Source organism: Chelonoidis abingdonii, chromosome 7 (assembly GCF_003597395.2).
Source record: "Chelonoidis abingdonii isolate Lonesome George chromosome 7, CheloAbing_2.0, whole genome shotgun sequence".
NCBI classification, from domain to species: Eukaryota; Metazoa; Chordata; order Testudines; family Testudinidae; genus Chelonoidis; species Chelonoidis abingdonii.
In genome coordinates this window covers 73542571-73556649 of record NC_133775.1, presented here as the reverse complement: position 1 = coordinate 73556649, position 14079 = coordinate 73542571, and the positions used below count along the sequence as shown (strand labels likewise).

Below are 14079 nucleotides of genomic sequence, written 5' to 3'. Positions count from 1 at the left end.
CTCATATGGAAATAAATGCTTTTAATATTAGGATTTACTCAGCATTTGCTGGTGAGGGCCATGGAAATGCTGACTTATCTCCTGACAACTTCTCCATGGTGCTGGAGGTCACTGGTGGGAAATGAGCTCAGGAGAAATTGCAACCGTTAAGCCCTTCATTGGACTGGGAGTGAGAAAATGCTTCAGAATTTCTGTTGTCAGAGAACCGTATTGTCAGCAAACTGTGCAGTACCTCAGGGAACTTTAAAAGTGGATGATAAATATCATTGGCATGTCAAGGTTAGAAGGAAATTTCTAAGGAAGAAATAGGGGATAGGTCCCCTCGTATCTAGATCCCTTTCTTAGAGGGAAGTGGAGCATAATAAATTCCTAAGCTCTGATACCAACTCTGACCCGGTCTCCCTCCGTGGCTCTGAGCAAGGTACTCAACCTCTGAGTCTGTTTCCTCATCTCTAAAACATGGCTCAAATGCACATGGGTGTTGCGGGGATTAACTACTTTGTTTATAAAGAATTATTGATTTGCCTTGTAGATCCATACCGTGTAAGCCATGTGCTGGGCTCCTGTTGATAACAACACAACCATTCAGAAGGTGCTTTTGCCTAGGTGGGATCAAAAGGTTCCATGGCATGAAGTATAAAAAGTTATCCCTCATCCTCTGGGCCAACTGTCATTTCCTTTTTCTATTTGTGTGATCATTCTTGGAAGTAGGAACTCCTATTCTCTCAACTTTATCTTCTGGTTAGTTTAAATTTAGCATTGGCTTCGCTTTCCTATTTTATAATTAGGCAGAGCTGTAGTATTGAATTTTTAAAATAAATTTGTAGTGACTGAGCAATTCTGTTTTGTCTTGACTCCATTGGAATTGCAGCTGACCCAGAATGAGAGGCTGGATTCACAAAGTATGCTGCTTGCTGAGCAAAATATCTTCTGTAGATCAGCCTGTTAGTGAGTAGACCACTTAGGAGAGAAGTAGTCCCCCAGCAGGTGTTCATCTTGTGTGGCTTTGTCCCCCATAAAGCATGATGGGAGTGTGGAAGGTGGTCTTCCTGATGGGAGTCAAATCCTGCTCCATGCCCTTGCTCTTCAAAACTGATTAATTCATCAGTGTCTAAGCCCTCAGGTGGGAGCCTGTGTTCTCTGCCTTTGAGGTCAGCATTGTCCAGACATTTATCAGAGGCCATTGTCATCGATATCGTTTTATCCAAGGAAGCAGGGGACAGAGTTGGGATTCATCGCTTCAGGTTGGAAGTGAAGAAGGAGGGCAAGACAATACCAACAAGCTTTGATTTCTCCAGTTGTTGATATGGAAAACAAGTGGTGGAAAAGGAGATCTCAACATCCTAGTCCAAAGTGATCAGTCAAAGAGTTCTCAATCTTAGTCCTCAGTCCTGAGTGTAGTAGGAAGAGAACCTGAGATATAAAACCCTTGTATTAGAGGCTGGGTATGAGGCCTAAGCTAAAGTAGTGAGTAACCTTTGCTGATATAAAGCAAAGTTAGCAAAAGTCAGGCTGTGAGCAAACATCAGGCTCTGCCTGCTTGCAAGTTCACAGAATGTGGCAAGAACAGAGCTGATATTGCAGAAACATACATTCCTAAGAAGTGCTAGGCACAGAGTACTCACGCAAACACATTGCAGAGCAATGGTACCAGTATATCCCGATATTAAGGATGGTACAAAAACATTCCCCACAGATAACAGGAACACACTAACCCCTCCTGAAAGATAAGGTCAGGATGACAGTGTGATGAATAGAGATGTTTTGATCAAACCAACATGTACAAGGAGATGGGTGATAACTAGCACAACGGGGGCAATAACTAACTACGTCAGAGGGGCAGTATGTAACTTGTTTGTATCAGGGTATAAAGAGGTATCTCTGAGAGAGTGTCTTGGTCCAGCTGAGGGGGAAATGGAAAGTCCTTCCATTCACTGAGCTGCATCCGTTGTCACGGGCATATGTGTCTTAGTATCCTTGTAGAGCCTGCCAGGTGGTGTTACCGTGTTTTATTGACAATAAACCTGGCCTGGTGCTTTTGTACCTTAATGGATCTCATGGACATTGGGCAGTTCGCTTGAGGTCTGCCGTGCCAGCTGTCTGCGCAGAGCTGGGGCAGCACACAAGGAGAACACACACATGCAGCCAAACATCTAACAACATTGAGAACCCATCTGTTCTGAGGAAGTTACCAGTGGTGGTTTCATCAGTTCTTAAAGCTTTTGACAACTCATCCTTCTGTGGGGGGTGACCACTTGGATGTGGTTTCGCAGTCTACACTAATTAAGCCTTTACATCACCTAAGGGCAGAAATTTTAGAGGACATGGATAAGAAGCCTTACTGTTCTCTCAGTGGAGGATCTGTAGATCTCACTTTGCAGCTGGAATGTGGATCTGTAGCTCTTAAAGGATTAGTATAATTTGACTCTGCAATGGAGCGTAGTCACACAGAAAGATCTGATCAGTCCAAGTTAACAGAAACATACTTTGGCATTGTTTCAGGAACTAACTGTAAAAAGTGCCACTTTCATTAGTAGGTCCTTTCCCCATGTGCTGATTTTATGTCCGGTGCAGTGTCATACAAGAGTAACAAACATCACTATTTTAGGATTCTGTGGCGGTTGGAGGCAGCCACTGTTGCATTCATCATAAATATGGTCTGCATTGTAACTGGCTTCAACATCTTCTGAATATTCAAGGGAGAAGAGAGTTTCTGATTCTAATTCTTATATTATTTTCATATTCCCGTCTCCTAGAAAGAAGGAATTGGTTAAAAACTAGAGAAGGAGAAATAAGAGGAAGAAACAGTGTAGAAAGCAATCCTCCATCTGTGGAGTCTATGGTCCTTTCTTCTGTGTCACCACCAGAAGATTCCAACGCCTTTCTAAAGATCATAATCTAGATGCCCAAGGCTCTGGATCTTCCCCTCTCTGTAGCCCAAAATGAAAAGTCTCAGAATTTTTTATATGTACTTGGTTGTGCAGAGAGCAAAAAGGTTGCTGACCGAATACTAAGGGTCTTTTGGATATAGCTAGGAAGTTGTGGGCTCATCTGGCCACAGTACCAGCAATAAAGGAAATGAATTGGTCAAATTCAATCATATTTGTGGAGTACTTAGATGATACAGTGGTGGGGGCCATATGAGAATGTAGATAGATCTTCAGTCTTCCTGTTCTAAAAGACCCAAATATCAATGATCTGTTTGTTTTTTTTTCCTTGTGGATCTCTCATACATTTGAAAAGGAAGATAGTGGCAGTATAAGTCCCTTACGTCCTACTTTCATAGAGACCACTTTCTACCTCAGAGCCATTGTTCCTCTGTCAAAGAGCAGGTTTCATGGAATCTATAAAAGCCCCAAATAGTTTCTTTCCTCATCTGTTCCCCATATAATACTTTTTGGGGATAGACCACTTCATGTTTCCTTTTCCATTTCAGTCAGATGAATGGGTGCTAGAAATGATGGGAAATGGCGGCAGTTTTGTATTTTCGATCTCTTTTTAGGGGATCTTTCTCACAAGAAGGTGCAGTGGGGAAAAAATTACTTCCCTTTTAAAGATCGGTACTATGGAAACTGTCTGAGTTCAAAGGCAAAGGCTTCTATTCCCCGTATTAGTACTTTTCTTAAGTCCTTAAAAGAAAGTGAGGGCCTTTGTCTTATCTCTATTATAAAAAGCTAAATAAATTCATTAAGAATTAAGTCTTACATAGTTTCTCTGTCAAATATGCCTTCCATTGTTTCACAGCACAGGTTTAATGTGCTCTGTCTCTGATGTTTGTTTTCATATTTCTATAAGAAAAAGCCCCAGGAAACTTCCAAAGTTCCAGTTCAGCAACAAGCATTTCCAATACAAGATATTGGCATTTTGCATTTTCCAAAGCCACAGGGTATTTATCTGTGGTGGCTCCTCACTTAAGAAGACAAAGTTTTCAAGCCTATCTGCACTTTGCCAATTGTCTGGCCAAGCCAAAATTATCCTAAATGGCTCAAGATCTCTTGCAATCTTCCTGTTTGAGAGGCTGATCAAACACAGAGAAAGTGCTGTTGGAGTCCAGTCAAAGTCTGACTTTCACAAAGCAACTCTGAATTTCTCAAAGAGACTGGCATTGCTGCTGCTTGACACATTTGAAGAGTTACAAACAGTGCAGCTAGTCACGGAGCAACTAATGCACCAGCCAGATTTTACCTCATGGTGCCGAGTGTCATGGTGCCATGAATACTCTTAACTCCCCAAGCAAGATTATGAATGACAACTCTCCAGAAGGGGTTACATTCTGGACACAGTCCAAACTTACACAGTTTGAATGGGATTCTCTGTTTAATTAGAGGCTTGTTCAACACCCCTCTTTGACTCTGATGCTACTTTCTAGGCTTCTGCAATGTGTGGTTTCAAAGACAGTCTTTGAAGGAAAAATTGACATTATTCACCCAACTTACATTCATAGAATGTGTTACCTCAGCAGATCCTCACTAACCTTGCCTCCTTCTCTCTTCCTCAGAGATATTCCTTTTTAGATGCTCTAAGTCAGAGGAGCAGAGTACAGATTCTGGATGCGTTCCTTGTGTACACTTGGGTCCTGAAACCTTTTTGTTATAAATAGGCACAGGCATCCTGGATGAATCACAGTTTGAGAACCTCTGAGTTTATGAACTACTGTGGGGTCATCATACTATTTGAGTTGTCTATGGATCTGCTTCCTTTTGGTGAATTGTGTGAGTTGAAAGGAGGCAATCCCACTGTCCTAGAAAGTTTCAATTGTGCATGCATCAGCCATGAACATTTTCACCCCATGAGTTTACGAGAGCAACTATATATAGTTAAAACTCTTCATTGTGTTGCATAATAACAAATCTGAGTTTTGTGATTCTTTTTCTATTGTACACACAAGGTAAACTAATGGAACGGAACTGTAGTCTGGGATAATCTTTGGACCAGTTGCCCAATTCTGGGGAGTTGAAGGGGCATGGGAGAAAATCATAGGGGACTACTGGGGGGAAAAGCGAACATAAGAAATAGGAGGGAAGAGAGAAGGTTGGAAGTTTGAGTATGAAAAAATTTTCAAAATAAACCTATTGAGGTGAGAAACAAGAAAAATCAAAGAAAAATGGAATTTTTAAAGGAGTGTTGAGAGTAAACCACTGTAGTTTGCTGAAATGTATTTAAAAGTGGCTCTGTTAGGAGGACAGGCCTATATGTGACACACATTGGGGGTCAGGTGCTGAGAGATGGATCTACATTTCAATAGAATTTGGAAGTAGAAATCCTGGAACACATTTATTTCCTCATTGCATGATCCTCACATATTATTAACCTCTATCCTTTTTTCAGGGCCAGTGCAAGGATGTTTCGTGCCCTAGGCAAAACTTCCACCCTGTGCCCTCCCGAGCCCCAACCCTGAGGCCCCTCCCACCGCTCCGTGGCAGCTCCTCCCTGAGGCACCCCCCCCCGCCCCAGCTCACCCCTGCTCTGCCTCCACCCCGGGCACGCCGTGGCTGCTTCACTTCTCCTGCCTCCCAGGCTTGCAGTGCCAATCAGCTTAGGCGCCGCAAGCCTGGGAGGCAGGATAAGTGAAGCAGCCACGGTGTGCTCGGGGAGGAGGTGGGGCATGGGTGAGCTGGGGCGGGGAGTTGCCCTGTGTGCCGTTGTTTCCTTCCCCCTCCCCCCCCCCCCCGCACTTGCTGCAGGCGGCCCTCACCGTGCTCTCCTGCCCCATCTCCCTCTGCCTAAATGCCGTCGGCGACCGGGGCAGCCGAAGATCCAGTCGCTGCTGAAGAAAATGCTGCCCCCCAAATCCTAGCACCCTAGGCAACCACCTAGGTCGCCTAAATTGTTGCACCGGCCATGTCCTTTTTGTAAGATCCTGGGAGGATTGCTGGTTGGGAAGGGAGGTTGTGCACAAGGGGATCTCTCTTATATAAACTCATTCACAGAATGAAGTTTGATCTAGTCTGTAAAGCTGGATGCAAAGTGAAACTGCCTAGTATCTGTGGAGCACTCTGAAGCTGTTTTCAGAGTCTTGTGCCTGAGCTTTGTACTGCTTCTTAACTGCTGCTGGCATTGGGGCATGGGGGGGGGGGGTTCCGCAAGAGGGGTGCCTCAGGGAGGAGCTGCCATGGGGGTGGGCCCTCAGGGTCGGGGCTCGGGGAGGGCGCAGGGTGGACGTTTTGCCTAGGGCACGAAACATTCTTGCACCGGCCCTTAATTGCTGCAGCAGTTAAGAAGCAGTACGAAGCAGATCCAAAGCAATCTGCTGCCCCAAGGCATGTCCCAGACAGGCAGCACACTATCTGGCAGTGTGGTGTCAGGAACCCAAGAATGCATGGTGAATTGGTGAGGCAAAAGTGCTTTGGAAACACTGCTACGTGGAAACTTGTTCATAATCAACTGCACTTGTTATAGAGAGCTTTGAATCTTCCCTCTTCACTCTCTTTGAATTAGTTACTTATAATTATTTGTCTTGGTGTTTCATTGGAGGATGGGCAGCGCTTTAATCTTGCTGCCTGCATTTTACCAATGACTAGAAATTCCCTGCTTAACACTGAGCTTCTACAAAATGACACTGTTTGTTTGGGGTTTTTTTGTCCTGAAGAGGTTTGCTGCCTGGCAGAACTTAGTTCTGATAAGTAGTGTCTCCCACATCTCTACATCTCTCCAGTCACTTACACCTTCCATGGACAGGACAGAGTTGGATTTCCATTCAGAACTCCTGACATTTCAAAATTATTTGGGATGGGGTAGGTGCTACCACTGTGGCACCTTTAAAGGAACAAGTCAACTTGTCACACTTGTGTGTAAATATTTTGTTTACTATTATTATGAGTACTGCCTAAGATTATTGTAACTGCAAAATGAGATGTGCCTTTCTCTCCGAACTCCCCTTTTTTGTTTACATGTGAAACTGCTTCTTTACCAAGTGCTGTCAAGAGCACAGTTTCCCTTGTTTAGTCATGTGGTTTCCCGTTTCATTCATAGATTCCAAGGCTGGAAGGGACCATTGTGATCATCATGTCTGGCCACCTGTATAACACAGGCCAGAGACCTTCCCCAAAATAATTTCCAGAGCAGAGTTACATGTAGCTGTATTAAAATGCATATTCTTTGCTTGTGCCCAGTTTACCAAGCAATCCCAAATAAATAAAAAGGACAATGACTTGTCCTTTTTATTTATTTACTACTCCCCCAGTTAAATAGTTTAGCTTTTCTCCTCATAGACTTACAGACTTTAAGGTCAGAAGGGACCATTATATTCATCTAGTCTGACCTCCTGCACAATGCAGGCCACAGAATCTCACCCATCCGGTTTGTGTCATCTTCAAATTTTATCAATTATGGTGGTGTTTTCTTCCTGTTGTTTGTGTGGGTCTTTCACACAGACATGGAAGAGAGAAACAATAAAAAAAAAATAGATGCAGGTGATTGTAAATCCACACACATTGGTTTGGGGGCTCAGGAGCAGGTGTGGATCTTAAATCTACATTTTAATTTTGACTAGGTTTTAGATCAGTGGTCCCCAAACTGTTGAGTGTGCCCATTGTAGGGGGATGTGGAGAAACGTTAGGGGTGTGTGGCGGAACCTGGGTCAGCCCCCCTGGGTTCAGGGAGGAAGTGCCACTCAGCCCCACTCCCAGCTGAGGTCCAGGTGCAGCACCAGCCCTGTTTCTGACTGCAGCCCCTGGGCCTGGCTCCCGAATGTGGCTCTAGGTAGGGAGAGGGCAGGACTTGGACCAAAGAAATGTAGGGAACCACTGTTTTAGATTGTGGAAATATCCCTTTAAAACCCATCACCTGTCAGACACTGCAAACTGCATAGAATTGGAAACAAGGGACTAAGATGGAGACCAGAGCTCTAATTTGCTGTCTGGTAGCACAGAGCTCTACCAGCAAATCACTGGTGGGGCATTCTTCCCTAATTGATTTTTCAGAGGTTGCACTTGTGGAGCATTGGCAGTGAACGCATTGTGAGCTAGATTTACTGTTGTCCTGTTAGTGCAAAGTGGGTATAAAGTGCCATTAATCAGAATGGCAGCATTTTACATCTGCTTTATACTTGAGTAAATGACTACACAAAGTGCAGGGCAACACTGAATTGGGCTCTATGGTGGCACTGGAAGTGGGTTGGGGAATGTTGGTGCAAGGGGATGTATAGGGGTGGAATGGTAATTGGAGGAGGTTACAGTGACACTGAGTGTTGAGACTTCTAATTTTGGGTCCTGGAATAGGCTGTCTGCAGATGTTTAATGAGCACTGAAGTAGAAGTAACATGGTTGCTCTCTAATAGCCCTGTCCATTCCTGTCCCCTCCAGATCAGAGGAATCTGGGCATGTCCATGAGGGTGGAGCGCTCCACGCTAGATCAAGTGAAGAAACGCTTTGAAGTGAACAAGAAGAAAATGGAGGAGAAACAAAAGGATTATGACTTTGAGGAGAGGATGAAGGAGCTCAGAGAGGAGGTGAGGCAATGGCAGTATTGCAACAATTCATTCATTGAAGGAAGCCACCATGTGTCTAACTATCAAACAAAAATGTGCAAAGAATGTTGGCAGCAAGTGCCCCCAGTACACAAGGATCTCTGCTGGGTTAAAAGAAGGTCTTCTCTGTTTCCCCCTCCCCCCCGCGCCAAATCCTTTCTCTGAATTGTCAGAGCAGTTGTTTTCAGACAAAACTCTAATCTTCATGTTCTCAGGAATAGTGACACTGATCAGAATATGTAACATTCAGTGTATCAACTCCCATAACCTGAATGTTATCTCAGGGCTCAGAAAGTGGTCATTAAAGCTGACTTTTCATATATTTCCTTGTAGTGCTGCCATGGTTTCTGGTGCTGAGGTAGAAGGGGAACTTCTCCTTTGTTGTTTACTGCATCTGTGCCACTCCCATGGATGCCAAAGCTTTAGGAAGCTTGATATGTGCACACAGGAACTCTGTTAAAATCAAATGCCCCATGTCACTTCCCTCCCTCTTGAACATGTTTTTTAAAAGGCAAAAGCAAAGCCCTGTAATGAAGATTTGTCTCCAATTTCATTTCAAAATAACCAGGAAAGCTCTTCTGGGCATTGAAAAGCATCTTGTACGTGCCTGAGCAATCTTAATAATTTTATTTCCTATGAATGGTCATTACAGAAAAAATGCTCTTGGTACATAAGGCTCCTCTGCCACTTTGGTTTCCAGATTCTCTGAGCTTTATTCTACAGCATAGGTTATCCACAGGGCCACCAATGCAATCCTAAAACACATCCTCCAACTGTACTGGCTTGGTTGGGACAAAGCTGGTCAACTGCAGGTTTTGTTGCTGATGAACCCAAGGAGTTTTTATTAATCTATTTAGGAAAATACAAATGCAGAGACATATTAGGGGTGCAGGAAACTCCTTGGGATGAAAGACTGATGGAAATCTACATATTCTAAAAAAATAAACGGTAATACGTGACACCAATAAGCTGCTAATTGTGGCTGTCTTAGACTAAATCCCCTGTGTTGGAGTTACAAAGTGATAGATATTCAGGTGGTGATGGAAACACTGAAAGACCTTGAGCTCCAGCACCAATAGGAACTGCTGCTGAGTTGAGAGCTGCAGTCACACTTCTGTATACCCCCAGCAGAAGTCTGGTGCCGTTCCAGGGCCTGTGATCTTCATAGAATGAAACATTCTGATTAGAGCAATGAAAACTCTTTGAAGCCAACCTCTTCCCCCCCGCCCCACCTCCCCAGGCCACTTAATACTCAGCTTATGTTCCACTGAGCAGCTGTCACTCTGCTGCACCAAAAGCCATCAGACAGTGACATTGTCCGTAGCTGTCATTCAGCACCACAGTTGTTGGAACAGGGCATCAGTACAACATAAATGTCTCCTGTTTTAAAAACCACTCTCCTTTTGCCTTGTTGAATTTCTGATTGTCTTTGGCATTTGTTTAACAGGGGAAGCTGAGAATCACACACTATTGCAGTATAATCCTTTGAGGTGCAATTTACTTGTTAGCATCACTGGACCATGGCCTTTCCCTGTGGGAAGCCACTCTGCTCCAAGTCCACCATTTTCCTTCCATCCATTGTCTGTTCTTCAGACAGAAAAGAATCCTGTCTCCCTATGTTGGTGATAGAAATTAGGCTAACTGATAAGTGTCCAGACCTTCTATCTTAAAGGATTTGTAGTATAAGGAAGCTTGACTAACACTGCATTTCTTTCCTTGTACTGCAGGAGGAAAAGGCCAAAGCCTATAAGAAGGAAAAACAGAGAGAGAAGAAGAGGAGGGCAGAGGAAGACTTGACATTTGAAGAGGATGATGAAATGGCAGCCGTGATGGGTTTCTCTGGCTTTGGCTCTACCAAGAAGACTCACTGATCAGCTCTGGACTTTCCCCTTTCTTGATAAAGATTGTTTATACCTCCAGGACTCTGGAAAACTCTTTAAAGACTTGACAGAGAATTTGTATGTAATCTCCCACTAGACGTTGGCTGGAGGAGTTGGGAAGCAATTCCACGCTCAACCTGTGCTGCAGAACAAGCTTTGTCCCCAGTCATTAGTGCCCTACTGCCTGCAGAGATACTATAACCTTAGCCTTGCTGGCAAACTTCCAAATTCCAAATAAAGAGACCTTTCAATTAGCCTCTTCTCCACAAACTCCCCTGTCCCATCCTGCAGTAAATTCTGTGGAGTTCTCATGGTTTCTGTCTTTGATTCTTTTCATCTTTTGTGAGGAGTCTGCAAGCTGAATGTTTCTTCTGGAAACCCCGTTGGCCTTTAGCCACCTCATCCTTTGTACTAGTCCTGGCTGCTTGTCACTCTATGTTCTGTGCCCGTGTGTGTGTGTGGGAGGGGGGGGGAACATTCTGTTGGGTACCTTTTAGTGTTAAACTAATAAAATTCTGTACAGATGGTGTGGTTCAGGAATTGCTCGTCCAGCTGAGAAATGGGTATATTTTTTGTTTGCTTAAAATACAGAGAATTCTTTACATTTTTTTAGATATGTAACTAAAGGAATTACACTGTAATAGTGTTAAATATGGATGGCGTAGGTTGAATTTTTATTTCTTTTGCTGAGAAGAGCTTGATGCTTTTTGGACACTGCGTTTGCTGAAACTTCTTTTTGTATTTTATCTGCAATGGACTCTATTTTTATTTTCACTGTTTTTCCTTGTGTTCAGTGGTGTAATCACAATTTCTTTAGCGTAGGTAAGAAATACCTTTCTCGGATTTACCTAGGATAGAGCTAAAGGGAAAACAGCAGAGAAATATGTGGAATTTGCCTAAAATAAATTTTTTTTGTTGGAAACTATCAGATTGTTTTGTAGGGAATCTTGTTTTGTGTTTTTTAAGTGAGGACCTGAGAACAGAACAGGTAATGGCTTTCGAAGTGTGTGTTTGGTGTGTGGGTTTTCTTTTGTGTGTGTGGAGGGGGTGGGGGGTGGGGAGAAAGGGATTGTTGTGTAGGAAATCCCAGACCGGAGTTTCTTGCCTCAGCTATAATAAATGGACTCTAGTATTTAATGGCCATTGTAGTATGTCCCTAAATATTTCTTACCTTATTTGGGGCTTTTTATTTCTCATCTTGCATCTGGTTGGGGACCTGCTTTCTGAGCCACTTCAGATCTCCTATTCCCCAAAGCCTTTTCATTGCTCCTTTTATTTACTTCAGTCCAACCCTCTGTGACTCATCTGCTTTTTCCAGTTAGGAGGATTTACGTCTCATGTCGCTGATTTTCATAGTGCCATCCTTTTTATATTGATGGGATCATTGTTCTTGCTGCTCTCTGTACCTTTGTGAAATATCAGATTCAAGGAAGGGCTGCAGTGTATTTAGCCTTCTCTTTCTAATACACACAGAATAAATCCTGTAATGCTTTTCTGCTGTTCTTAATTCCTTAATTTTAGACTGCTGACAGCTTCATTGCCTCGGATATTTCCACTTCAATTCAGATTATAATCCCCATTGAAGATGCTGTTGAAATGATATACAGCCAGTAGCATTGCCAGCTGAGATACAACTGTCCTTGGTGATTTGACCCATGAAACTCAAAAATCCTTTTACTGTGGCTCAGGAACGTCCTCAGTGCACAAAGTGGAAAAATGAATTTCATTCCAGCCACGTACCTGTCCCTGTTCAAACCAAAGCACAAAACTACATTTAAATGACTGAGAGAAAGGAAGCTTGTGATTGTACCCTCAGTGCCTGTTGGGTGGGAGAGAAGGGATTATGCTGCCATGTAGCTGTTTCATGCACATTAAAAGTTTAGGATGTTTTAGATGAGATTTTTACACTAGACATTTTACCCTGGGTAATGGCTTTCCAGCCAGCTACGGCCCTTCAGTCTTTTGCTCAGACACATTTGCAAACTGCTCATGACTGCAGACTGAACTAATTAAGTTTGGTTTGTGCTGATGAAAAGCAGCATGGTCCAGTGGACCATGGATAGAAGTTGGCACCAGGGCAGATCTCCTGTGTCCCTGGTACTGGCTCTGTTCTTGATTTGCTGCATAACCTCGAGAAAAGTAACTTCACAGGTAGGCACCTCCATTTCCCTTTATGTAAAATGAGCACATGCTGCTATGGGGATTAACTAATTAATGTCTGCATAGTGATTATGTTGTAGATTTCCTGCCCCCAGGACACACAGCCCTCACTCATTGGAGCAGGCAAAGAGGGTGGCAGAATCTCTGAAGGAATAGTTGGCGGTGCAATGGGGCAGGGTTGTGGCCATGCTCCGGTTAGTCCAATTAAAGACATTACATCACCCAGCTTGTCTCTCAGGTTAGCACAAGACAACTGAGGTCTAGGTGAGTTCTTGACTCAGTTTGGTAGCACTTGCAGATGTGGCCTGTAAAAGATTATCAGACTAGGGATGTTACTTTAGTAGACAGTGGGAGAGCTGACCCCCAGTGTCACTGTACCTGGCTATCTTTGGGTGTGTGCATCCTACTTCAGTAACAGGGATGGATTCAGCTGTCTCCCAGCTGCCGTGGAGAAGGGGGAAATCCCTTGGCAGAATAGGTGGGGGAGGGGAGGAGCTGTTTTTCATTTGCATGATTTCTTCCCCCTTCTGCATTAAAAGCCTTTTACCTAAACCTAAGCCTGAGGCTATCTCCCTCTGCTGGGCCTAAGCTTCCGCCTACACATGCCAGTATCTCTGCCTGCTTCCTCAGTCCCAGCGCTGGGGCTATGCTCTCGGGGAGGGCTCTTTGTCTTGGTTACTTGCTGGGAGCAGTGGAGTGTGCGGTGGCAGAGATACAGGCTCGTGCTGGATTCCCAGCAGCAGGAGCTGCCTCCAGCCAAGGATGAAAAGCCAGTTTCATGGGAGGAAATAATATTTAGCAAAAAAAAGGGATGATAATCCCCTGCACTGAGGATTAACCCTCTGCTCTCCTGCCTGCCTGGCACTGAGCATTAACCCTTCATTTCCCTCTCTGCAATCCCCCTGCACTGAGCATTAACCCTCTGCTCCTCTCTCCACCCCCACTCTGAGGAGTATTAAACCCTGCCCCTGTTGGGGTGATACTCCCATGGGGAGTGGGACATGGCCTTCCTGCGAGGTAGGAAATGCAGTCTCCAGGGTTTAGATCTAGCACAGGACTGGACATGCTCCCTCCCGACATGGACATGCACGATGCCTGCTCGCCTCTTGCAATGCTGGGGGTGATGGCTGCTCCTCACTCTTCCCCAAGCCTTTGTGCCACATTAACTACCCCCAAGGAAGCTGGGAAGGTATGGAGCTGGAAGTGGGGAGGCCCCCTGCCATCACTGGCCACCCTACTCCCAGGGCTTAGGGTGCCTTTCAGTGGAATTCTCACCAGCTTAGACTTGGACATGGGGGGCGGGGCAAGGTTCACAGCCCCATCTCCTGCCCTCTCCGCTGCACTCCACCCCATATTTGCATGCATTTTTCCTTGGTGCTTCTCTTCACCAGCTCCTAGAGCTTCCCCAGGCACCTCTTGCTTCCCGGCTGACTCTAACCAGCCATTACTTCATAAATGCTCTAGCTGAGCAAACTCCGCTGGGATTTCAAGTCCTGCGGGCGCTGCTCTGGCTTTCACCTCCCAGGAGACCATTGGGAGCCCTGAGTCAGAGTAACCACCTCAGAGGAACCA

At 44.6% G+C, this 14079-nt stretch overlaps 1 protein-coding gene across 1 annotated transcript in view; it reads left to right on the top strand.

Annotated features, from left to right (window-relative positions):
• The window catches only part of ZMAT2 (zinc finger matrin-type 2), a 33079-nt gene extending 21239 nt beyond the window's left edge, over positions 1-11840 (top strand). The window contains exons 5-6 of the mRNA XM_032801756.2: positions 8304-8449; positions 10195-11840. Of these exons, the coding sequence (XP_032657647.1) occupies positions 8304-8449; positions 10195-10338 (290 nt within the window). The 3' untranslated portion in view covers positions 10339-11840. The remainder of the gene's footprint in view (positions 1-8303; positions 8450-10194) is intronic.
• The last annotated feature ends 2239 nt before the right edge of the window (positions 11841-14079 follow it).